Raw genomic sequence first — 25907 nt, forward strand, 5'->3', positions numbered from 1 at the left:
TTAGACAGCAAGTTAACTGAGCCCAGTGAGCTTGCTAAAGAGGCAGACCGTTGGACTAGTACCAGGGTTCACAAAGGGGTGGTAAGTACCACAGCCAAAGGTGGACAGGGTAGCCAGCAGAAAGGGGGGGAGGACAAGGGTAACCGTAAGGAGGTCACTAAAGGGCCCCAAGACAGTTCCAAGGAAAAGGAGTTCCAACCCCCTCAGCCTAAGAAGCCGGGCCCCCTATGGGCAACAGACCTCCTCCAACTTGCTATGCTTGTAGGGAGGTGGGGCACATTGCTCCCAAATGTCCCAAGAAACCCCCAGCAGCACCTGCTGTTGCGCCAGTCCCAGGGTTGAGTAGTGCAGCTTTGGGAGGGGATTTGATTTCTAGTAGGGATGTGGGTGTAGCTATGATGACCCTAGTCTCATTAGGAGACCAAGAGATGGTCCAGGATCCTATCGTGCCCGATAACACTAAAAAATACGGGCAGAAGGTGATCATCAATGGAAAGGAGATTGAGGCTTTGAGAGACACAGGGGCCAGTGTGACATCTGTTAGGTGTCAGTGGGTGTCTGAAGAGCAGGTAATTCCCAATCTCCTCCGTCCTGTAATGGCCTCTGACAGCTCAGTGCGCCTTTGTAAGATAGCGCGTGTTCCTTTTAAATGGGGAGGAGTCTCTGGTTCTTTGGAAGTCTGTGTTAGTGATGCCCTACCTGTAGATTGTCTGTTGGGTAACGACCTAGAGAATTCTCCATGGAAGGAAGTAGAGCACAGAACTCATTTAGGGATGTTAGGACTGCCGGATTGGATCTGTGTGACCACTCGTGCAGTGACAGCTAGTCAGGGTGAATCAGTGGAACTGGAGCCTGGAATAATGGCCCAGGTACCTGTCAAGAGAGGAAAGGGCAGAGGGCGTGGGAAACCGGTCCCCACTGTTCCCACGGTCCAGGAGGAGGCAGAACCTGAGGTGGATGCCCTGGAACCTACAGGGGAACAGGTGGCTGAACTAGGGAATTGCCTGAGCTGACCCATTGGCAGCAAGAGGGTGGTCCCTCCAGGGAGGACTTTTGCCAAGCGCAGAAGGAGTGCCCCTCTCTCGCTGGTGTGCGGCAGCAGGCTGCAGACCAGGCAGCAGGCCTTAGCTCCAAAGAGCACTGGATTTACTGGGAGGATGACTTACTTTATAGTGAGCCTAAGTTTGCTGAGCCCGGTGCAGCCCGTGTGCTGGTAGTACCCGAGCGCTTCAGAAACTTCCTACTGGGTCTGGCTCATGACGTGCCTCTTGCAGGACATCTGGGGCAAGACAAGACCTATCACAGGCTTGTCACCTATTTTTACTGGCCCCAGATGATGAAGCATGTCAGTACCTTTTGTAAGTCATGTCAAACTTGCCAAGCCAGTAGTAAAAGCGGGAAGAAGTGCGTGGCACCTCTCCAGCCTTTTCCAGTGGTGAGCACCCCTTTTGAGCGGGTGGGCATTGATATAGTGGGACCCTTGGACCCCAAGACAGCCTTAGGCAACAGGTTTATCCTGGTCTTGGTGGACCATGCCACTAGATACCCAGAAGCAGTCCCTCTCAGAACAATCACAGCCCCCGTGGTGGGTCGTGCATTGATGGGGATCTTTTCCCGTGTGGGATTCCCCAGAGAGGTGGTCTCAGACCGAGGGACTAACTTCATTTCTAGATACATGAAGTCTCTGTGGGAGGAGTGCGAAGTAACTTATACGTTTACCACTCCTTACCACCCTCAAGGAAATGGGTTGGTTGAAAGGTTCAACCGCACCCTCAAGGGCATGATTATGGGCCTTGAAGTACCCATGAGGCGGAAGTGGGACGGCTTGTTACCATGCCTGTTGTTTGCCTACAGGGAGGTGCCTCAGAAGTCCTTAGGGTTCAGTCCCTTTGAACTGCTGTATGGCCACCCTGTCAGAGGACCTCTCACACTGGTGAAAGAGGGTTGGGAGAAATCCCGTGGGAAAACCCCCCAGGATGTGTTCAGCTATGTGGCTGGCCATCCGCAACCAGACCCTGCGCTTCAGGAAGCTCGCTCAAGAGAACCTAGAAGCCAGCCAGGAAGAAATGAAAAGGTGGTATGATCAGAATGCCACTCTGATTGAATTTCAACCTGGGCAGAAAGTGTGGGTATTGGCGCCAGTGGAGCCTTGTGCACTCCGTGACAAGTGGACTGGACCATATGAGGTGGTAGAGCGCAAGAGTGAGGTGACTTACCTGATCAACATGAAGACTCCTAGGATGCCCCTGAGAGTCTTGCATGTTAACCGCCTCAAGCCACACTTTGAGAGGGCTGAAGTAGCTATGCTCATGGCTACAGATGATGGAGGAGAGGAGGAGAGTGACCCTCTTCCTGACCTCCTGGCAAGCAAAGAGAAAGATGGGTCAGTAGATGGCGTGATTCTCTCACCTACTCTGACCCCAGTACAACAGCAAGGCTGTCGCCAAGTGTTGGGACAGTTTGCCTCCCTGTTTTCCCTGATCCCAGGTATTACCGACTTGTGCGTCCATGATGTGGACACTGGGGACAGCCCACCTGTGAACCAGAAGTTTTACAGAGTGGCTGACAAGGTCAGGGCTAGCATCAAGGAAGAGGTTTCCAAGATGTTGGCGCTAGGGGTAATTGAGCCCTCCAGCAGTCCCTGGGCTAGCCCAGTGGTCTTAGTTCCTAAGAAATCTGCTACACCCGGTGGCACACCAGAACTTCGGTTTTGCGTGGACTGCCGTGGGCTCAATGCGGTCACTAAGACTGACGCGCACCCCATCCCCAGAGCTGATGCGCTTGTGGATCGGTTGGGAGCTTCCAGGTATCCAGCACCTTTGATTTGACTTCGGGGTACTGGCAGATTGCTTTGACTGAGGGAGCAAAGGAGAGGTCACCATTTTCCACTCCAGAGGGGCATTTCCAATTTCGTGTTATGCCCTTTGGATTAAAAAATGCCCCTGCCACCTTCCAGAGATTGGTCAACCAGGTACTGACCGGGCTGGAGCAATTCAGCGCCGCCTACCTGGATGACATTGCTGTGTTCAGTTCCCTTTGGGAGGAACACCTGCAACACCTCTGTGAAGTGTTGAAGGCTCTGCAGAAGGCAGGCCTCACTATCAAGGCCAGTAAGTGTCAGATAGGGCAGGGATCTGTTGTGTATTTAGGACACCAGGTAGGGAGCGGCCAGGTGGCGCCCCTCCAGGCGAAGATTAATACCATTCTGGCTTGGGAATCTCCCAAGACTCAGACAGAAGTGAGAGCCTTTTTAGGTCTCACTGGGTATTACAGACGGTTTATCAAGGGATATGGCACCATTGTCGCCCCCTTGACAGAACAAACTTCTAGAAACCAGCCTAAGAGAGTAAATTGGACTGAGGCCTGTCAAACTGCTTTTGATGCCCTGAAAACTGCAATGTGCACAGCACCAGTGCTGAAGGCACCTGACTTCTCTAGGGAGTTCATTGTGCAAACAGACGCTTCAGAGCAATGTGTGGGAGCGGTGCTCTCACGGATGGATGACGAGGGCGGAGACCAACCTGTAGCTTTTATTAGCAAGAGATTACTCCCCAGGGAACAGAAATGGAGTGCCATTGAGAGGGAAGCATTTGCTGTGGTCTGGGCTCTGAAGAAGTTGAGGCCCTATCTGTTTGGGACTCACTTCCGTGTTCAGACCGACCACAGGCCCCTCAGATGGTTGATGCAGATGAGGGGTGAGAATCCAAAACTTTTGAGGTGGTCCATTTCCCTACAGGGGATGGATTTCACGGTGGAACACCGTCCCGGTACAGAACACGCCAATGCTGATGGTCTGTCCAGGTTTTTCAGCCTTAGTGATGAGATCTCCCAAGAGGGTGGGTAGTTCTCCCCAGTTTCAGCTGGAGGGGACACATGTTAGACCTGACATCTTTGGCGTGAGTTCTTCCCCTATAGTTTGCCTCTGCTACCTGGATTTGTGATGGCTATGCTGAATTTCGTTTTGCTGGTTTAGAGGTATTGCCACTCTGCCACTGCTAATCAGTGTCAGAGTGTAAGTGCTCCTAAGGTAAAATATCATATTTGATTGGATATACCTGATTGGCATATCTGTATCACCAGTAATCCCTAGTAATGTGCACTGCGTGTGCCAGGGTTGGTGATGTCAGATGCTACTAGTGGTTCTGCAGCGCTGATTGCGCCACCCACATGTGTAGCTTTAAAATGGTGTCTCAGGCCTGCCTTTGCAGGCCTGCCTGCAGTCTCTAGGACTGCCATGTCACCCTGGTCAGTGTCCACACTGACTGGGCCTAACCCTTCCCTTTTTGTGCACATCAGTCATCCCTATGGAAGGCCCAAGGTACCCCCCCGGGGCAGGATGTGGTGTATGTAAAAGGTAGGGCATGTACTAGCGCAGGTACCATGCCCTGGTAGTGAACAACAGCCATTTTATGTGCTCACTGCTGCAAGGTTATCTTGCTCCATAGGATAACATGGGAGAGGCTGGGGCCAATGGCTGTCAGCCTAACTCCTCATAGGAACAAGATAAGACATGAGTGTTTCATATCCCTGCGCTCAGCATTTAATAACCCATCTTTTGTGAGGGGTGGTTTTTAAATCCTGAGTGGGAGAATAGTACTTTTAGAGAAGTCGCTATTCTCCTGTCTGACCCTCCTGTGTGCCTGGGTATGGTTGGGGATTGACTGTCTGGTTTGGAAGTGACAGGAGCAGGAAGCCCCCAGGGGGTTAGATGAGTCAGCCCTTTGATGGGGTGCTGGTATTAGCATCTGGAAGTGAAGGGGGTAGGTAGCACCTGGAAATAGCTAGGGATGTGCCTGCCTGCCACAACACTGGCTACAACCTCCTGCTGGGTGGCTGACGACCCTGCCCCTCTCCTTGAAAGGAACTAGGAAGATCAGATAACGAAGTGCTCCACTCCACCCAGATCTGGGATCAGACAAGGATTCAGGGTCCAATGCACAAGGAACTTCTAAGGACTTCTAGGGACTTCAAAGGACTTCAAAGCCTTTTTGGGGTATAAGTATAGGACCCCTGTCCCCAGAAAAATCAGATTCTACAACAATCAAGAAGGAACCTCTGCTGGAAGAAGGACTGAAGAACTGAAGGAAGATTGCCTTGCTGTGTACTCTAAGGGCTGACCTGTTCTACTAACCAACTGAGCTGAGGAGAAGAGGGACTTTGCTGTGTGCTGTGACCCTGCTTGAAACCTACAAATACTTTTGCTGTGTGCTGTGTCTTGCTGTGAATCTCCAAGGGCCTGAGAAGAGCTGGCCTCCTGTCTGCAACCCAGGACTACAAAGGTTGCCCCAGAAGAAACTGCCGTGTTCGCTAAGATCTGCTGTGCCCTCCTGCTTGCCTTGCTGTGTGTTCCTGGAAGCGTGGGTTCGATCTGAAGAATTGGAAGAGATCGAGTGTGGGGCGCGCTGGCTGCTCTGAGTGTCTAGGAGCGCCGCGCTGAAGATTCCCTACAAGTTGCACCACTGTTCGACGTGCTCATCGGCACGTGTGGGGCTGAAGAAGTGTTGTCGGTGTTCCCAAGGGGTTAAATCGCACTCCGTGCGGAGTCGTGTGACCTGTGACCCCGGGAGCCGTAAATTCTTAGCCATCGGACTTCACCGCCGCGGCCTAGGGCCCGCGAAACCAACTTGCAAACTGATCGGCACCTTGGCTGATGCACGAAGGGGCCGCAACCTGATTGGTTGTTGCCTGGAGGCTCGTCGGAGAAGACTCGCTGTGATTGGCCGCTGCTGTAAGCTGTTCTCGTGAGCTGCGCATCGATTGGAGGAAGTGCCGCCGCGTCATCGGAAGCTGTCCCTGGAGCCGCGCTGTGAGGGGCTGACTCCGGAGAACTCCTCGACGTCAGCGAGTAGCCTGCAAACGCCGCGACCGGATTGGAGAAGCCGCGTTCAGCACCTGAAGCCTGCAACAACGATCGTACCTGCGAGGGTGAGCCTGAAACCCTAAAGAGAGAGAGATCGCCTGCCCCCAGCACCCGGTATTGACACCGGCTGCAGAGGAAGCGCTGGGGCTGTGCAAGTGACTACGTTCGCCTCGGAAGTATTCTTGGGCGTGCGCATCGTCCCCCAAAGGTCCCGTATTGAGCGTGGGACACGGGGACCAACGACCAGTGCCCGATCTCCCCATTGAGAAGGGGGGAACCTGAGTAGAAGGAGCGGTGCTCCTGCTAGGGCCAAGTACAGTTTAGGAAGCACGTTTTTGAGTGCTGAATTCCTACACCTGAGTCATTCTATCACAATCTATTTTTGAGAGACTAGAGACTATTTTGAAACTTTCCTAAAACAAGTGCCTACCTGAAACAAGAAGAAGAGTGATAATATAAATACGTGCAATGCTTATTTGATTTTATTTACAGTGCCAAAACTAGATAAAAGTTATTTATGTATAACTCACCTGTGTGGTCTCAGTTTGTGGTGTACATTGGGGGGTCATTGTAACCGAATGCAAATACTTACACATTGCCTTGGGGATAAGCCTGACTGCTCGAGCCAAGCTACCTAGAGGGAGCAGGGTTTATCTACAGTGTGTGTCCCTGTGCCCTGACTAGATGCAAGGGTCCCTATTTGGTCTAAGGTGCCTACCTCAGCCAACTAGAGACCCCCAGATCTAACAGCCTCCCTTCCTCTTTTTGAGGAGGCAGCAAAAGGGTTGTGGGCAAAAAAGGGGTGAAATAGCCGCTAAAGATATTTCGTCATCCTGGACTGCAGCAAGACAGTGCAGATTTTGTGCAAGAAGGACAGGTACGGCGGCTCATGCAAGCACCACTGAACATGGCCCACAGAGTGGTATCAATGAAGTATTGGAGAATTGAAGCATCTGTGGCTTACTGGAAGCCATTATCTTTATCCAGTACCAGTTCAGTGATTATCGACGAAGCTAGAAGCATAGATAAAAAATAAATACAAAAACATATAATACTATAACACATATCACATATGGTCATAGCTACCTCCATGTCATACTCATTTGTAAAGTTTTCCATTTGTTTTTCAACTAGCCAGCCCACAGTCATCATGCAGGGCCTTGTATCCACTATATGGACTAGTACACTCAAATAAATACTCGGTGGTACCAAAATTTACATAAAATTATTAGTATTTAGGGGCCATTTCTAATCCTTGTACAAACTGAAATAGCCATTACCTCACTCTCATTACAGCAGAAGACATCAGTATGGGTATAGAATCCAGGGTCTAGGTCTGCAATAGCTGGTGCAGGATTAAATATGGTCTTTACTGAAACAAAAGGAAATGGTTGTTTAAATAATTCCCAGTACACTCCCGGTGACACAAATACGCTTCAAACAAAAATAATACATTAGCTTTTACCAAAATAAGCAACTTTGCCAGATAGCTTGGTAGGCCTTATCAACTCCTTTAGTAGGTGATGTAAGTAAATGGACGTATGTGTCTTTGTGTGGTGGTGGTGGTGAGTGGGTGTGTGTATGTGTGTACAACTGTAGAATATTCTTCCATTCTCTAACTTTCTAATTACTTTCCGAAATATTTGTGGTCCCCAGTAGCATTTTTTTTTTAAAGTACAGTTCATATATCTTTCCAAAATATAAGTCCAAACTATTTTAGAGAGAACTGAGGAGAAAAGGACCTTTTGTAGAGTGTCAGCTCTTAGATCTACATATGATAGTTTTATTCAAGTCAATGCTTGCATTCATCTTGCGTGTCTACTCAGGTAGACACGCACACCTGCAGCCTTTACGTAAGTAGATGCACTCACCTGCACTTTGTTTCCTTCTTCTGGACTCAGAGAGAGATAGTTGTAGCCAACCTACAAACCCTTGAATCCCTTTAAAAATGTATATTTAAGCTAACATTTCAGCCTGACGAGAATTTCGAAATTTTTCTTACCTAACCTTTAGCACATAATTAAAAAAATTCTATGAAAGATCATTTCATCCTTCTTTGTTGTGAGAGGGTGAGCCTTATGAAGCTTGGCATCCTTCTGGGACCCCCTGAGAAGGGCTAGGGGGTCAGAGGGTCTCAACCCTGCCCCCTTTTCACGTTTTCCACTCTTGTTTTGTGCTCTCTTGTGCCTCACTTCTCCTGAGAAACAAGATGGCTGCTCAGGTGGTCACAGAGGATAATAACATATATAAAAGTTATCTGCTAATAGAATTAGCATTTACAAAACCTATGAAATTCATTGAAAAAAAATATAGGTTTCACGCCTGATATAGTTAGGAATTAGCATTTAAAAAACCTTGCAAATTCACTGAAAAAACCATAGGTTTCAAGCCTTATATAGTTCGGAATTAGCATTTAAAAAACCTTGCAAATTCACTTAAAAAACCATAGGTTTCAGGCCTTATATAGTTAGGAATTAGCATTTTAAAGACCTTGCAAATTCACTTAAAAAACCATAGGTTTCAGGCCTTATATAGTTAGGAATTAGCATTTAAAAAAACATTGAAATTGCTCCTATATAGTTAGTTGTACTAACTATATTTCGCGCACCCGCAATCCACTGCTGATGATGTCACATATTACATCATTCATGACATGGTCAGTGACATCACTGATGACATCTCATTTGACATCACTGATGATATCATTCATGTGATATACGATGCACCTCCTCACACTCTAATATAACCTTTGATACACCCAGTGTTAAACACAGACTACCATTCTTGCAACCATTGACACACCAATACCAGTTACTACATACGCACTCACTGATTCCTAGGTCTACACACACATTCACTCATTCACCCATAGAATCACTCATACATACAGTCACTCATCAATACAACACTATCATATGCACTCATACACCTATACAGACACTCACACACTGCCACTCCTCCATGGAGTTACTCACACACCTAGTCAGTCATGCAAAGAATCAATCACACTTCCATTTCCTCAACTATACAGTTATACACACAACACCTTACTTATTCAAACATATACAAACACATACTTACTCTCTTATCACCTTGGCTGCTAGAGGTTTTCCCCCCCGGTGCTGGATTTGCAGATTTACCATTGTTCATGACGAGCTCAGCTCATCATCAGCACAGCTCAACTGTGCCTCATGACGAGCTGAGCTCGTCATGAGCATCGAAGGGGTTAAACAATCACTGATACAAGTACACAATGATCCATATAGCCACTCGCACATTCCCTAGCTCTCATGTATAGTCATTTATATATGCCAACTCTCACATGCACTGTGTTTTACATATGTACTTACTTGCACATGTAGCACTGAGATATCCATTCACTCACCAACACACCAATGCACACAGTCAACCACCCATATAGCTGTTTCCACATGCACTCTTGAACTCATACACCTAGTGAATCAACTGCTCACACATCTATGCACAGAGTCACACACCTCCCAGCCACCCACACACACACTCAGTCTCCCATTCAAATACTTGGGCAACCAATCAATAACCCATATAGCCAATCATATAGCTACTGATCAACACATGCAGCAGCTTACACAACAACAGACATACTGATGCACACATTCAGACAGTTTAGTCACTAACCCATGCATTTAGTAAGACACATTTAATCACTCACTCATACAGTCAGTCACGCACCTACTAAATCCTTCATCCAGACACTTATACATCCACTCATTCTTCAATATGTAAAACATATTTAAACTTTACAGAAACACACAGTCACTGGATGATGTCATCAGTGATGTCATCAGTGATGTCAAATGAGATGTAATCAGTGATGTCATCAGTGATGTCATTTGAGATGTCATCAGTGATGTCACTGACCATGTCATGAATGATGTAATATGTGACATCATCAGCAGAGGATTGCGGGTGCGCGAAATATAGTTAGTACAACTAACTATATAGGAGCAATTTCAATGTTTTTTTAAATGCTAATTCCTAACTATATAAGGCCTGAAACCTATGGTTTTTAAAGTGAATATATATATATATATATATATATTCAGTTCGTTTCCTTGGTCCTCCACAGCCACTTGTAGTGAGGGTCCCTCGTGCGCGTCAAGGAACCGCGCAACATATAAACTCAAACACTCCTCCTTTAAGAAGATCACGGGGGACACAGCGGGATTCCTTTTTCGAAATGGCACAAGCCGAAACCGGTCAATGCCGAATGTTCTGATTAAAGATAATCTGCCAAGAATCCCGCTGTGTCCCCCGTGATCTTCTTAAAGGAGGAGTGTTTGAATATATATATATATATATATATATATATATATATATATATATATATATATATATATATATATATATATATATATATATATATATTGCACTCAAACCAAATGTGACAAAATGGGGATGAACATCAACGCACCAAGTGAAACCCCATTCAAACCCAAATCCACGTTCATGCCACTGATGCCTAAGGATGCAATTGACACTTTTAATGACATGATCACAGAGGACCTCAAGGCTTTGCAAATCAACACTTCCAGAAAAAATAAAAGACTTAAGTATTTAGAAAAACAATACTTCAACCTAATGAAAAAACTAAGGAGCAATTCAAATCTGATTATCAACAAGGCCGACAAAGGAGGCAATATTGTCATCTGGCCAAAAGACCTCTACATGGATGAAGCTAATTGCCATCTTTCAGACACTATTTGTTACCGAAAGGGTAATTTTTGTGAAATTCGAAACCTCAAAGACAGTATCCACAAAGAACTACATCAATGGAAGAGGGAAGGTCTTTTAACTAAGCAAGAATTGGGGTATTTGAAAATTGACCATCCCCTGACCCCCACCTTGTATTTAATACCCAAAATCCACAAACAAGTGTCCCCTGTTCCAGGCCGACCTATTATCTCGGCCCAGGGAAGTCTTATGGAGCCAATGTCTAAATATGTCGATTTCTTTTTGCAGAATTTTGTTGTTAGTCTACCTTCCTATATCAAGGATACTGGGCATTTTTTGTCTAAACTAAAAGAGGTGGAATGGAGTAGGGGTATATTCTGGTGGCCCTTGACATTTGCTCCCTATATACTAGTATTGAACATACAGATGGTCTTAACACTGTTAAGTATTATTTAAATCAACGTAACCTCATGTACAAGAATCATAATGATATGCTTATTTCTATGATTAGGTTGTGTTTAATGAATAATTACTTCTTATTTAATAAGGAGATCTACCAGCAGTTAAGAGGAGTTGCTATGGGGGCATGCTTCTCTCCCACCTATGCGTGCCTCCATGTGGGGTGGTGGGAGGAGCATGTCCTCAGGCATATCCCGGATTTCGTCAATAATATCGTCCACTATTGGAGATTTATTGATGACATCTGTATGATTTGGAAGGGGGATGAGAATTCTGCCACAGACTTTGTTAAGATTATAAACAACAATAGCCTTAACCTTTCGTTCACCAGTCAGATCAGCAAAACCAATATCCAATTCTTGGACGTTGATATTTATGTCCAAAACAATGCCTTAGCTACCAGACTCCATAGAAAAAATACGGCTGGTAATTCTATTCTGCACGCCTCCAGTGCGCACCCCAAACATCTTATAAAAAGTATCCCTTATGGGGAATTTATACGAATGCGCAGAATCTGCAGTTCGGAGTCTGATCTGAATGCCTGCCAGGAAGAGGCTATTCAGAGATTTTTAAAGCGAGGTTACCTTATGGATGACCTTAGGGCAGCTAAAGAAAAGGCCAACAGCATCAGCAGAGAGAACGTTTTGGGAGAATCCATTGCGAATGTGAACGTTGAGGCAGAAAATCCCCCAAAGCATGACATCAATACTGTTAGTTTAATTACCACCTTCAACACTGAGGAGAAAAAAATAAGGGGCATCCTCAAAAAACATTGGCCCATACTCCATACAGACATCAATTTGTCGCCCTTACTGCCCATTGAACCCTCCATTATATTCAGGAGAGGACCCTCGATGAGAGATTGCTTAGTGAGAACTAGTCCAGAGGTGAGTGAGAACACGGTGAGGATCTCTAACAAAAAAGGCTTTCACTAATGCATTTCATGCAGAGCATGCAAGTTCGGGGTGAACACGGTGGAATTTCAATCTCCATTTAATCCCATGCCTACACCTATCAGAGAACTGTATACATGTCGTACAGATCATGCTGTATATGTATTAGAGTGTACGTGCAAGCTCAAATATGTGGGCAGTACCAAGTTACAGGTATTTAACCGCATATTACAACATCTCAGGGCAATAGTTAACTCTGATGCAAATTACCCTGTTGCCCGTCACTTCGAACTTGTACATGCCAAGAACTTGAACCACCTCACCTACTTTGTGATTGACTCCGTCCCCAAAAACATCCGAGGGGGGGACCGTGAGAAAACTCTGAGACAACTAGAGAGCAAATATATTGTTCTCTTAAATACTAGAATACCTAATGGGCTAAATAGGGGGGAAGATTTACAAGTTTTTTTGTAAACTTATATCCTCATCCTATGGTGCAATCTCGAGAGTAGCATTCTGTTCATATATCATTTTCCGCTGACCTGTGTAACTCTGTCTTTCATAGTGTTTCTTCCTTTTTGTAAATGTAAAGCTCAATACAGTTTTAGCCCATGTCTACTAGAAACTGTGTTCCAATCTGTTTGATGAAATGGTTTTCAAATTTAAAACTATAAATGGTAATTTAGTCACTATGGCTATAGTGAACTCATAACATCAGCAGCAATGCCTTAAATGTTTTTAACTGTGGTGGGTTAATAGCACTAGCGCAGGTACATTATGTTACATGACATCTGTTGCTGTGATTCGTTTCTAATCATAGCATATATGTACAAACTGCGAGTATTTCATGCACTTTTTTGCACTTGAGCACTGTTTTTTCTCATAACATCTTATGGGGTTTGTTTCATTACTTATGGACATGTTATCAGTATTTGCACATATGTTTTGACTTGTATAGAGTGACAAATCAATATGAATTAGCTCACTTGGCAACCATTGTACATACTCCGAAATTATTATGGTTCATTATTGGGCTCGATTATGCACTAGCACTTTATTCTTCGGACATGCATATTTTTCCGGATTTACTATGTTTATTTAAAATACTAATTTTTAAACATATGAATCTACATTGTTTACAATGAGCTCATACGCATACATGTATATTTAGTATTTTTTTTTGAGTTTGTATCTATTTACGTGTGTGCAACGTAGTATTTTTTCCATGTCCTTCACCCCTTTGATTTGATGTTATTGTTTCTACCTCTATTTTACACAGTATATAAACACCCCCATTGGTAATTTGAGGCCATGTGATCAAGGCCGTTTTTGACGGCCGAAACGCGTCATGCCGATGGCGAGGGAAAAATAAAGCCACCTTTTTGAATCAAACTCTTGGTGTTTTGGAGATCTGTTCCTGATGGTGATGTGAGGAGTCGCATTGCAGGACTTTGTATATATATATATATATATATATATATATATATACACATATATATATATTCTACTGCCAGTCGCTTGTAGATAGTTATAGTTAGGACCTATTTTCCATAAGAAAAGCGTTTTTTGTTTTCCCAATAACTTTGGCGTCGGATGAAGAATCTTCGCGAAATTTTCACTGATGGCCCGCTCCGGTCAGTTCCTATCTTGAATGTTTCAAGGTGATTTGGTAAGTGGGGGCTGAGAAAGAAGGGTGGTCCCAAAACGTGTTTTCTCCATGTTATTTTCCTCAGGAAACTTTAGACACGGCTACAGCCCGAACTGCTGAACGGAATTACACCAAATTTGGCAAAAAGATAGCCCATGTTTCAGAAAGAACTCTTTTGTTAAATGGTGTAAATCCGTTCAGTAGTTCCTGAGAAATTTTAAAAAAAAGAGGTCGGAAAATGAATTTCCTATAGGAAACTTTAGACACTGCTACAGCTTAAACTGCTGAACGAAATTACACCAAATTTGGCAAAAAGGTAGTGCTTGGTTCAGAAAGCACTCTTTTTCTTTTTTTTTTGTAAAATTTTTTATTTTGCAATTAACAAAAAGGAAAAGAAAACACAATAAGCCGCACCGGGGCGACACACATGTTCCCACACAGTGGGAAATGAAGCAATTTAAGACGGTGGTAATGCCACAATGCTAAGAGAAAAAAAACAGGCAATGAGGACAAGCACTAGTAGAAAAAGCAAAACCCAAAAATAGTGCTCCTTAGGAGCTAAGTCTTTGCTAAATCAAATTGTCCCTTCAAGCAGGTCTTCGGGCAACCCAAAGATCACAAACATGCACCATCCGTGGAAATTAGGCACCCCGGTTGCAACACTGAAAAGAAAGGAAAAAAAATACAACTCCCCAGCCCCCTCCCTCCTCCCCCCCTCCTCCCCCTGTGACGGCGACACAAACATACCACAGTCATTCAGCAGGCACACTAAAGTTGGAAGAGGTGTAAGGATCTCAATGATGCTGGGCAAACCGCTGAAGGTAGGCCAGTAGACAGGAAGGCTACCAAAGGGCCCCACACGTGCTTAAAATTCTTGTAATTACCAAGGAAGATGTCCGCCATTCTTTCCAGACTCAGAAGTCTCCAGAGCCTCGCGTGCCAAAGGGAGATCGCCGGTGCCTCCTTTCGTTTCCAAGCCGCCGCCAGCGTAAGCTTGGCTGCTCCCAAGCACAGCCATAAGATTTTCTTATCCGCGCGCGTCTGGTGCTCAAGACCTGGGTCCCGTAGGCCCAGGAGCACAAAGGCCAAAGAGTTCTCAATGGGGTATCGCAGGATATCCTTGATATGGGAAAGAATTTCATCCCACCAAATGTGGCGGAAGTCCCCCAGAAGGCCACAACCCCTCCAGCACTTGTCCGAGGTAGCCGGGTAGATACGATAGAGCCGAGTCGGAACCATATACCACTGCGTGAGAGTCTTTAAATGAGCCTCCCGTAAGTGGATCGAGTGATTGAATTGGGTCATATCTCTCCACAGCGCTGACCATTCGGCGTTGGCGATGTCCCTCCCCACCATCTCCTCCCACTGCTCCATATAGCGTGGCCTGGGTGACAACTAGGACTGAAGCAGCAGCTGAAATAGAAAGGAAATGGCTCCTTTCATGGTGGACGTCCGCAGCTGAAAAGCCTCAAATTTCGAAGGAGGCCTCGTGGCCGCCTCCAGCACCCCCGGCGACGTGGCCCAATGTAGCAATTGAACATGCCTATATCTATCAGTTTGCGGCACCTGGTAGTCCCGCACGCAATTAGCAAAGGTCAAAGGGTCAGGGCCGTGAAACAAGTGAAGCAGCGCCCTGCATCCACCCTCTCTCCATGCGTCAAAGGGCCCCTCGGCAAGCGCCGGCGGGAAGGCCGGGTTGAAATGCAATGGCGTGAACGGAGACGGGAAGGTCGTCCACCTCTCATCACCAGCCAAGGTGTCCCATACCTTCAGTGTAGTGCCCGTGGGGGTACTGATGTAAGCATTCACGGGGCGATCCCTCTTCGGTTTCCAGGCTAAATCCCAGATGGACCGACCCGCCACGCTCCGGTCCATATGCAACCAGTGTTTTTCAGAGAACTGCTGCTACCATTCCACCATGACCCTCAGTTGGGCAGCCTTATAATAGAGGCGCAGGTCGGGGAGACCAACCCCACCTTCCGACCGTGGTCGGCGAAGAAGCGCGAAGGACAGACGCGCTCGGCCCCCTTGCCAGACAAATTTCAATACCATCGTTTTGAGTTGCCGGAAGTAAGCGCTATCCAGCGGAATAGGCAAGGCCTGGAATAGGTATAAATATTTGGGGAGCAGAACCATTTTAATCGCATGCACCCTACCCAACCAGGACCGGAATTTAGGTTTCCACTTCTCCAATTCCGCCCGAGTCTTCACCAGGAGGGGCGGGAAGTTGGCCGCGAATAGCTTACCCACAGTAGGAGTCAGGTGGACTCCCAGATAGATAATCGAGCCAGAAGCCCAAGCCAACGGCGTCAACGCCCACACCTGAGCAACATCAGCCTGCGATAAAGTCAAATTCAAAATGTAAGACTTGCCATAATTTACTTTAAATCCAGCCACACCCTCAAATTCAAGCAAAATGTCCCTAACACAGGGCAGAGAACCAGCCGGATCAGCCACCGAGAGCAGCACGTCGTCCGCGAAGAGGGAGATTTTGTGTTGCTCTCCCGTGAACGGTATGCCCTTCACCCCTTCGTGTTCCCTCACCGCCATCGCCAGAGGCTCAATGCTGAGCGCGAATAACAAGGGGGAGAGGGGACACCCCTGTCTAGTGCCCCGCGAGTGTGGGAAGAAGGCCGACAGGTGGCCATTCACTGCCACCCTCGAACGCGGGCTGCAAAAGTTCGCCTGCACCATAGTAATAAATTTATCAGAGAAGCCGAAAGCTCGCAGCGTATTAAACAGAAAGCCCCAATCCACGCGGTCGAAGGCCTTCTCCGCGTCCAGACCCACCAACACAGCCGGAATGCGGAACCTGTCCGCCTTTTCGATGAGGTGAACCACTCTACGGGTATTATCGTGAGTCTGGCGACCCTTGATAAAGCCAGACTGGTCTGGGTGTAAGATCGCCGGCAGCAGATCTTGTAGACGGCCAGCCAGAATCGCCGAGTATAGCTTTGCGTCAATGTTAAGCAAGGCTATGGGACGAAACGAAGCACAGTGCTCCGGGTCCTTCCCTGGTTTCGACAAAACCGTTATCACCGCCTCCGCCAGGGTCCCTGCGTTCCTCCCGGATGTAGCCATATCATTAAAGAGGGCAACCAGAAAGTCACACAACTCAGTAGCGTACGTCTTGTAGAAGACCGCTGTGTAACCATCCGGACCCGGGGCCTTGTGTAATTTCAAGTTTTTGATGGCGGAGAGAACCTCTTCTCTCGAGATCGGTGCTTCTAACGGTTCGTTCCATTCCTTAGACACTCGGGGTAACGGCAAGCGGCGTAGGAACTCCCGCTGCGACTCCGCATCCAGAGCGTCGCCCGTATACAACTCGGCGTAAAAGCGCCCAAAAATGTCCGCCTTCGCTCCATCCCGATGTTGCAACACTCCTGCGGCATCTCTGATCCCTCCTATGTATTCCCGCTCCCTCCTATCCCGCAATTGTCACGCCAAGTGTCTACCAATTTTGTTGCCGCAAGAATACGATTGACGCCCCAGTCGCAGAAGAGTAAGCTCGGCCCTATTGGCATAATGTGCCTTTAATTTACCCCTCACTGCCGTCAACGGCCGAAGAGTCACTCTCGAGGGGTTGAGTTTGTGAGCTCGTTCGAGCTCGACCACCTCAGCCTCCAATTCCTCACGTTCCTTCCTCCGCAATGCGTTAATCTGCGAGTTGAGTCCCAAGCACGTGCCCCTGATCGTAGCTTTAAAGGCGTCCCACGTGGTCGACAGTGAGGTGTCCGATGGGGGATTGAGGTCAAAGAATTCTCGGATAGCGCGGCGCAATGCCTGATTAGAGACATCGTCCCTGACCACCGACGCCGGAAAATACCACTTCCGGTGCGATGCATCAGGTGGCGACCAGCGAAGATTAAGCATCAAGAGACTGTGGTCTGATACAGAGATTGGAAGAATGGCGGCATCCATCACGTCCCCGCGCAGGGACTGGCTAAGGAAAATGAAATCTAAACGGGAGTAGGAATGATGCACTTGTGAGAAAAATGTGTAATCCTTCGTGGTAGGGTGGAAAAATCGCCAGCCATCAACTAGTCCCAGCTCCCCCACCCCTTACTGTGCCGAATCAGAAAACACTCCCGTACCCGCGCTATGTCCCCCTGAGCTATCCAGATCCTTGTCCCACACCAGATTGAAATCCCCCATCAGGAATAATTGACCTTCTGCAAAGTCCCCCACCTTCACCAACAGATCCTGCAGATATTTATTCTGACCAACATTGGGTAAATACACCACTATGAAGGTGCACAATCGACCTTGTATTAGCCCTTTGACCATCAACCAACGGCCTTCCTTATCGTGACGGACCTCCACAGGCTGAAAGTGCAGCGTAGCTCGGAAAAGGAGTGCCACCCCCCTGTGTTTCGTAGCAGCGGAAGATCTATAAATAATGGGATAGGCCCTATGGCGGAGCCGCATCTCATCTGTCCGCGCTAGGTGGGTTTCCTGCAAATCGACAATGTCAAGGTGGTGGTCCACTACGTACTTCAAAACCTTCTGCCGCTTCTGTGGCGAATTCATTCCCTTAACATTCCATGTCCCTATGCTAATCGGCATAACAAAGGCGGACCCAAAAAACTGCTCTCATCACTCCAAGTGTCCCCCTCTCCACAACTAGGCCCATACACACGCAAGAGACGTCCAACACTCGCCGGCTAACCACTGCAATGATATCTACAACGCCATTATACACACACACCCGCATCCACACAGCAAACAACCCCCCTGTGAGGGTGGGTGTACAGCGGGCCGGAAAAGCAAGCGAGGAGGCCGTATATAGTGTGCTATAGTAGGGGTTTATTTCAAAGTCACAGGGTAGAACACAAGGAGAACAAAAGAGGAAGTCCGGGTCTTGGTCCACTCCGGGTCGGCGCTGCCGCTTGTGGTCTTCGGCGGGTCCAACGGCGGCTCCAGCGATGGGGAGGATCCACGGAGGGCAGGGAGCAAAAAGAGAAACAAAAGGGACCGTTAGTCCTATCCTAGTCGTAGGATCTCTGCTGCAGTCACCGTCACCCGGGTGTGTGGGGAAGGACCAGAAAACGAGGCAGTGAGGTAAGGAAGGGACCGGGAGGAAGGAACAAGGGGTAGGGGGAAGAATAGGGTGCTTGGTCAGGACGTGAAGAGGGGGGGGGCGGTTCGAAGAGTTCCGTGCTATACAAGTATAATACAGTGCAGGGGGACGTGATTCTAAAGAGAAGGGGAGATTTACAGGGACTATATACAGGGAACTCCTAGTGAGTTGAATTAGGGAGGTTAAAGGCACTCACGTGGTCCGCCGTAACTCTCCCGTTGAGTTACGGCCGCTCTACAGCCACCTCCTGTGGACTCCACCACTCTTCGGTCCACACGTCTGCTTCAGCCGTCTGCTCTCCGTCTCCTCCGTCTTCACCGTCGCATCCACCAGTCCGAGGTTCCTGCCACAAATCTCCGACAACTTGCACTTCCGGGCTCTCCTTTTTATCGGGTGCTGTCGCTGCCATAGGGGCGGGGCTTCCGGAGTCCGCGATATTTAAGGCTGTCCGGCCCGATGTTCTGGTTGGTCCCTGTGGGGAAAAGAAGCGGTTGATTCTCTGGCGTTTCGCTGGCGTCTCAGGTCGAGTCCTTACGGTGGTAGTATGAGGCCGGGGATACAGTCCCGGGGGGGGCGAAGGAGGTGAGTTCGGGGAAGGGTGGAGTACTGGTCGGGTTGGTCGGGATGCGGTCTCACATCCCCTTTCCCTAGCTGTCCTTCCTGTAGGGGAGGGAGACGCCGGGTATCGTGATAGGAAATCCGCATTGCCCTGTTCGGACCCCTTCCTATGCTTGGTGGTAAAACGGAAGGGCTGTAGGGAGAGGAACCATCTGAGGACCCTGTCATTCTGACCTTTATTCCGGGCCATCCACTCCAGAGGGGCGTGATCCGTGTAGAGGACAAAGTCTCTGCCCTCCAGATAATAGCGGAGATGGTCCACCGCCCACTTGATGGCCAGGGCTTCCTTCTCCACCACAGCGTAGTGTTTTTCTCGAGGGAACAACTTGCGGCTGACATATAGAATAGGCCTTTCTTCACCTTGGGAATCCTTTTGGGATAATACTGCCCCTAACCCATGGTCGGAGGCATCCGTTTGTAGGATAAAAGGTCTGGAGTAGTCGGGGGGTATCAGGACAGGGCTGGAGGTCAAGGCTTCCTTCAAGTCCATAAAGGCTTGCCAGGCTTCGGGAGAGGGATTCCGTAGCTTCTCCTCGGATCGGTTAGCTTTCGTCAGCAGATCCGTCAGGGCTGCGGCTCTCTGGGAGAAGTTTGGCACGAAGCGTCGATAATATCCGAGAAGCCCGAGGAAGGCTCGGAGGTCCTTTTTAGTGTGGGGGAAGGGAAGGGACCGAATGGCAGCTGTTTTGCTTTCTTGAGGTCGGATTACCCCGTCGCCCAGAAGGTACCCCAGGTATTTAACCGTTTTCGCCGCCAAGGTTGTTTTGGCGGGGTTGATGGCGAACCCAAAGGACCCTAGGGAGGAGACAACGTCAAATAGATGTTTCAAGTGTTGGGGCCAGCTGTCACTGAAGATGATGATGTCATCCAAATACGCGCCAGCATACTGGGCGTGGGGTCTCAGGACGCGGTTCATTGCGCGCTGAAAGGTGGCGGGGGCCCCGTGTAGACCAAAGGGCATAACCAGAAACTGGAACAACCCCTCAGGGGTAGAAAAGGCGGTCTTCTTTTTATCCTGTTCCCTGAGGGGTATTTGCCAATACCCTTTGCATAGATCCAGGGTCGATATGTACTTTGCTTTGCCTATCCTTTCGATCATTTCATCGACCCTGGGTAAGGGGTAGCTGTCAAAGGTAGAGACTTTGTTGACCTCCCTAAAGTCTATACAAAACCGGACCGATCCATCCGGTTTGGGCACAAGGACGATGGGTGAATTCCAGTCACTCACTGAGGGTTCTATGATTCCCATCTTCTGCATGTCGGCTATCTCTTGTCTGATGACCTCTCGGCGTGCCTCGGGAAGTCTATAGGGCCTTAAGCGTACTATTTTTCCTGGTGTGGTTTCTATGGCATGCTCTGTGATGCTGGTTCGACCAGGTGAGGAGGAAAAGACCGTTTTCAGGGGGGCCAGATACTCCCGTAATTCCTGGGTTTGTGTTGGAGTCAATTCTGGATCAACACAGGTGTCAAAAGAGAGGAGTTGGCGATCGGGTTTTCCATATAGCACGGGACGGGGTCCTTCCCACTTTTTCAGTAGGTTCACGTGGTATATCTGGGAGGTTCCACGGTTAGGGTCTATCTCAACCTCGTAGGTAACCGGGGTTACCCGTCTGAGGATGGTATAAGGCCCTTGCCACTGTCCAAGGAGCTTTTGGTCCGATGAGGGCATCATGAGGAGCACTAAGTCGTTGACAGCCAACTCACGGGGTCTGGTGCCTTTATCATACTGCTTTTTTTGGTTTTCTTGAGCACTCTCGAGATTCCGTCTCACTATGTCTCGCATCATCGAGAGGTGTGTCTTCAAGTTCTCCAGGTATTCCGGGAGCGGACGAGTGCGATCTGGTTCGGCCTCCCAGGCCTCTTGGGCCATGTCCAGCAGGGTACGCGGGGGACGACCATATAGTAACTCGTATGGTGAGTAGCCGGTGCTGCTCTGGGGCTTGCAGCGGATGGCGAAGAGGGCCAAGGGTAGCATGTCCTCCCACCTTTTGGCTTCGAGGCCCAAGAGTTTCTTGAGGGTCTGCTTGAGGGTGGCGTTGTACCGCTCCACCAACCCGTCCGTTTGCGGATGATAGGCCGAAGTACGGATTTGTTTTATCCCCAGTTCCGCGCACACTTGCTTCATTAAGGCCGAAACGAAAGGTGTGCCCTGATCGGTCAGGATTTCCCGGGGAAACCCCACCCGGGAAAACAGGGAGATCAGGGCTTTGGCTATCGTTTGGGTAGTGGGTTGTCTCAGGGGTATGGCTTCAGGAAAGCGGGTGGCGTAGTCGACTACGACCAGGGCATAGCGACAGCCGCTACGGGAGGGCAAGAGTGGTCCTATGATGTCCATCCCTATTCGACTAAAAGGGACGTCTATGAGAGGAAGGGGTTGCAACGGCACTCTGGGAGGTCTGTGTCGGCTGTTTTTCTGGCATACAATGCATTCCCGACAATAGTTTTTGATTTTCTGGTACACCCCGGGCCAAAAGAATTTCTCTAAAATGGTTTGACTGGTCTTTTCGTCGCCAAAGTGACCCCCCAGAAGGTGGCTGTGGGCAAGAAAGAGGACTTTGTCCTGGAAGGGAGCCGGGATAAGCAACTGGGCGTTCTGCTGGGGCCCACCTTTTCTGTACAGCAACCCGTTTTTCTTAAAGAAATAGGGACCTACTTGCAAAGGGTCTTCGTGTTCGAGCGCCCTTCCCCACGCTTCCTGCAGAAGGGGATCTTCTTGTTGGGCCGCTCGGAATTCCCTATTCGTCTGCCACGGATGGTCATCAGTAAGCACGGGATACGCTTTGACGTATTCTTTCCTTTCTTGTCTCTTCTGGCTTCTGGTTTTCGGGGTTTTCGGAATCGTTGCGGGGTGGTTTTGGCCTGAATAAGGAGCGTCCTTCCACCACTGAGACAAGGAGTTCGAGGTGTCCTGGAGAAGCGTAGGCAGCCCCGGATAGTCACTCCCCAGAATGGCTTGTTCGGGGAGAGCGGGAACCAGACCAATGGTGAGGGAGGAGCCGGGGTCATGCTGGTGTTGGACACACACCCGAGTAGTGGGGTATTGTTTGGTGTCCCCATGGACGCACTGAATGGCAACCATCCCGGTAGGATTGACTGGATGTGCCAGATCTTGAGGTCTCAGGACGCTTTGTCGGCAGCCACTATCGGCAAGGGCCATGACTCGTTGGCCGTTGATGGAGACCGGATAATGAAAGGCTGGGGGTGTGGTGCCCGGAGGGTTGCATAGATAGTTCCTTACAAGTCCGACCTCCATAGGCTCTTCCTTTTGCGGGCACATCCGGGCAATGTGACCGTAGCCACCACAGGCATAACACTGGGGTCCTGGGTTAGGGGGGCGGAACACAACCGGGGAGGAAAACAGGGGTGTGGGTTCCGGTCTTCGGGGTAAAAGGGGTCGGAGAGGGCGCGATGTACCAGCATTCGAGGCTCGCTGCGGATGTTCCTCCTTGCCCCGCTGGAGTTCCTGGGCCCGGCTGAAGGCGGAGGCTATCTCAATGGCTGTTTCTAGGGTGAGTCTGGAATGTTGTCTCACCCAGCGCTGTGTGGCAGGATGTAAAGAGTTCAGGAACTGTTCCAAATAGATTTTCTCAAGTATCTGGTCTTTTGTTGAGTTTTCTGGCCTGAGCCACCGGTTTGCAAGATCCTTGATTCGGAACGAGAGGGCCCGGGGATTCTCTTGCGGCCTCTCTTTGGCTTGGCGTAGTTTTAGTCTATACGTGTCGTCGTCGATCCCAAGCCTTTCCAACACGCACCTTTTGATATCGGCATACGGGGTGGTGCCCTGTATGTTGGCCTGCTGGTATGCGGCTTGTAGATCGCCAGTGAGAAGGGGTCCTAAGTATTGCCCCCAGCGGTCCTCTGGCCAGTTGGCTGCTTGGGCAAGTCGTTCAAAGTTAGTAAAGAAGTAGTCCGGGTCTTCCCCCGGGACGTACTTCTGCAGCACCACCGAAGGAAGGGAGGCTAGGGGTCTCTGCTGACCCAGGGCCGTTGTTAGCTTCTCCATACTCTCTCCGTGGGCGGTCCCTTGACCCTTCAAGACGTCATGGAGTTGGCCCCTATCGTCCTCGGCCGTCTTGAGGAACTGCTCCATCAACTTGGCAAACTGCTCCTGGGAATCCGCCATCTTCTTCATAACGGCCTCCATGCTTCCGGCAGATCCCACTTCTGACACCAAATGTGAGGGTGGGTGTACAGCGGGCCGGAAAAGCAAGCGAGGAGGCCGTATATAGTGTGCTATAGTAGGGGTTTATTTCAAAGTCACAGGGTAGAACACAAGGAGAACAAAAGAGGAAGTCCGGGTCTTGGTCCACTCCGGGTCGGCGCTGCCGCTTGTGGTCTTCGGCGGGTCCAACGGCGGCTCCAGCGATGGGGAGGATCCACGGAGGGCAGGGAGCAAAAAGAGAAACAAAAGGGACCGTTAGTCCTATCCTAGTCGTAGGATCTCTGCTGCAGTCACCGTCACCCGGGTGTGTGGGGAAGGACCAGAAAACGAGGCAGTGAGGTAAGGAAGGGACCGGGAGGAAGGAACAAGGGGTAGGGGGAAGAATAGGGTGCTTGGTCAGGACGTGAAGAGGGGGGGGGCGGTTCGAAGAGTTCCGTGCTATACAAGTATAATACAGTGCAGGGGGACGTGATTCTAAAGAGAAGGGGAGATTTACAGGGACTATATACAGGGAACTCCTAGTGAGTTGAATTAGGGAGGTTAAAGGCACTCACGTGGTCCGCCGTAACTCTCCCGTTGAGTTACGGCCGCTCTACAGCCACCTCCTGTGGACTCCACCACTCTTCGGTCCACACGTCTGCTTCAGCCGTCTGCTCTCCGTCTCCTCCGTCTTCACCGTCGCATCCACCAGTCCGAGGTTCCTGCCACAAATCTCCGACAACTTGCACTTCCGGGCTCTCCTTTTTATCGGGTGCTGTCGCTGCCATAGGGGCGGGGCTTCCGGAGTCCGCGATATTTAAGGCTGTCCGGCCCGATGTTCTGGTTGGTCCCTGTGGGGAAAAGAAGCGGTTGATTCTCTGGCGTTTCGCTGGCGTCTCAGGTCGAGTCCTTACGGTGGTAGTATGAGGCCGGGGATACAGTCCCGGGGGGGGCGAAGGAGGTGAGTTCGGGGAAGGGTGGAGTACTGGTCGGGTTGGTCGGGATGCGGTCTCACACCCCCATTCCAACCGTCACAGGTCTCCCCCAACACCCCAAACTCCCCAACTCCCATCCCTCCCTCAATTGAAACACAACCAGAAACAAGAGCAAAAGCAAAAGTGTGAAAGCAAAGACAGTACTCATCATGTCCAGAAGGCCGGAGTCCGTAAGAGGCCTTCCTTCCAGGAAGCAGGCCGGGGGGACTAACACACTATCCCCCATGGCCACAGTCGAGGGTGTCTCCTCCAAGAGTACATTCATACCCCCAGACCGGAAGTCCCGAACCCCTCCGGCGCCGATCCATCAAGATAAGGAGGTCACGCCGCTCCGGAGCTTTGCTGCGTATCAGCCAATGTGGCCGAAGCCACCGATGCCATAGCGCTTCCCCACTCCTGCAGGCTGGTAGTGAGGTCCGGCGCCGCCGGTCAGGCGAAGCGCCCACCCTATGCCAGGAAGACGAGCGGTGGCGCCTCCGGGACGGAGAAGTGGCTGTGTCCTGCGAAGGCGGCACATCCTCCAGGCCCAAAAGGTCTTTTGCCGCCTGAAGCGTGCGGATTTGTGCGAGTCGATTCTGCCACCGAAAGATGATCCGGAATGGATGCCCCCAGGAATAAGCGATGCCCCGTTCTCTCAGAAAGGCAGTCACTGGGCGGAACTCCCTTCTTTTCCGCAGGGTGGAGGCCGCTAGATCCTGGTACAGTTGGGGGCGGTGGTCCCGAAATTGCAATGACGAGAGTGTTCTGGCCTTGCGGAGGATCCGCTCTTTTACCTGGAAGTCGTGGACGCACACAAAGATATCTGGGGGGCCCCCCCCGCGCCTGGGCAGCCCCGCTCTATGTACTCTGTCCATTTGGATTTCCCGTGTATCCTCCTCATCCAGTATTTGGAGGAACAGCTCCTGGACATAACCACGCAGGTCCCCTGCCTCACCATCCCAGGGCACAGCCCTGATACGAATGTTATTCCTGCGGGAACGGTTTTCCAAATCCTCCGTGTGCGTCTGTAAGTCCAGGTTCTGCTCGGTGAGGCGAATGATATCCTGCTGCAGCAAGTGCACATCGTTGGCCATACTTAGATCATGGTCTTCCAGGGTCGCCACTCTTTCGCCTAAACCGTCTACATCTCTCCGCACCTCCCGCAGATCAGAGGCCAATTGCGCCCGGAGCTCGGAGATATCCTCCTTAATGGAGGCAAAGAGTTCAGTCATGAAGGCTTTCGTCGCCGGGGCTTCATCGTCCGACTGCTTCGACGATCCACTAGCTCCAGGGGACGCCGGCTGTTGGGTGGATTTTGCGCTGTGCGTTAGACATGGCGGCAGGCAGCGCACCACCCAAGCGCCACGTGGCCAAACAAGATGGCGGGCCTTGTCGCTCGGCCCAGGCTAGAGCGGGCGCCTGCGATCTCAAGTGCCAAGCCTCAAACTATAGTCCGCAGCACCCCTGGCCCGTCTGATACGACGTTCACAGCATGTCCAGCAGCACGTGCCTTAGTCGTCA

At 49.7% G+C, this 25907-nt stretch overlaps 1 protein-coding gene across 2 annotated transcripts in view; it reads right to left on the bottom strand.

Moving 5' to 3' along the window:
* The window catches only part of RBKS (ribokinase), a 572657-nt gene that overhangs the window by 185718 nt on the left and 361032 nt on the right, over window positions 1-25907 (bottom strand). For both annotated transcript variants that reach the window (XM_086949486.1, XM_086949487.1), the window contains one exon: window positions 7141-7232. In XM_086949486.1, coding sequence (XP_086805612.1) covers window positions 7141-7232 — 92 coding nt within the window. The remainder of the gene's footprint in view (window positions 1-7140; window positions 7233-25907) is intronic.

The sequence above is a fragment of the Lissotriton vulgaris genome, unplaced genomic scaffold (assembly GCF_964263255.1).
Source record: "Lissotriton vulgaris unplaced genomic scaffold, aLisVul1.2 SCAFFOLD_1000, whole genome shotgun sequence".
In the NCBI taxonomy this organism is placed as follows: Eukaryota; Metazoa; Chordata; class Amphibia; order Caudata; family Salamandridae; genus Lissotriton; species Lissotriton vulgaris.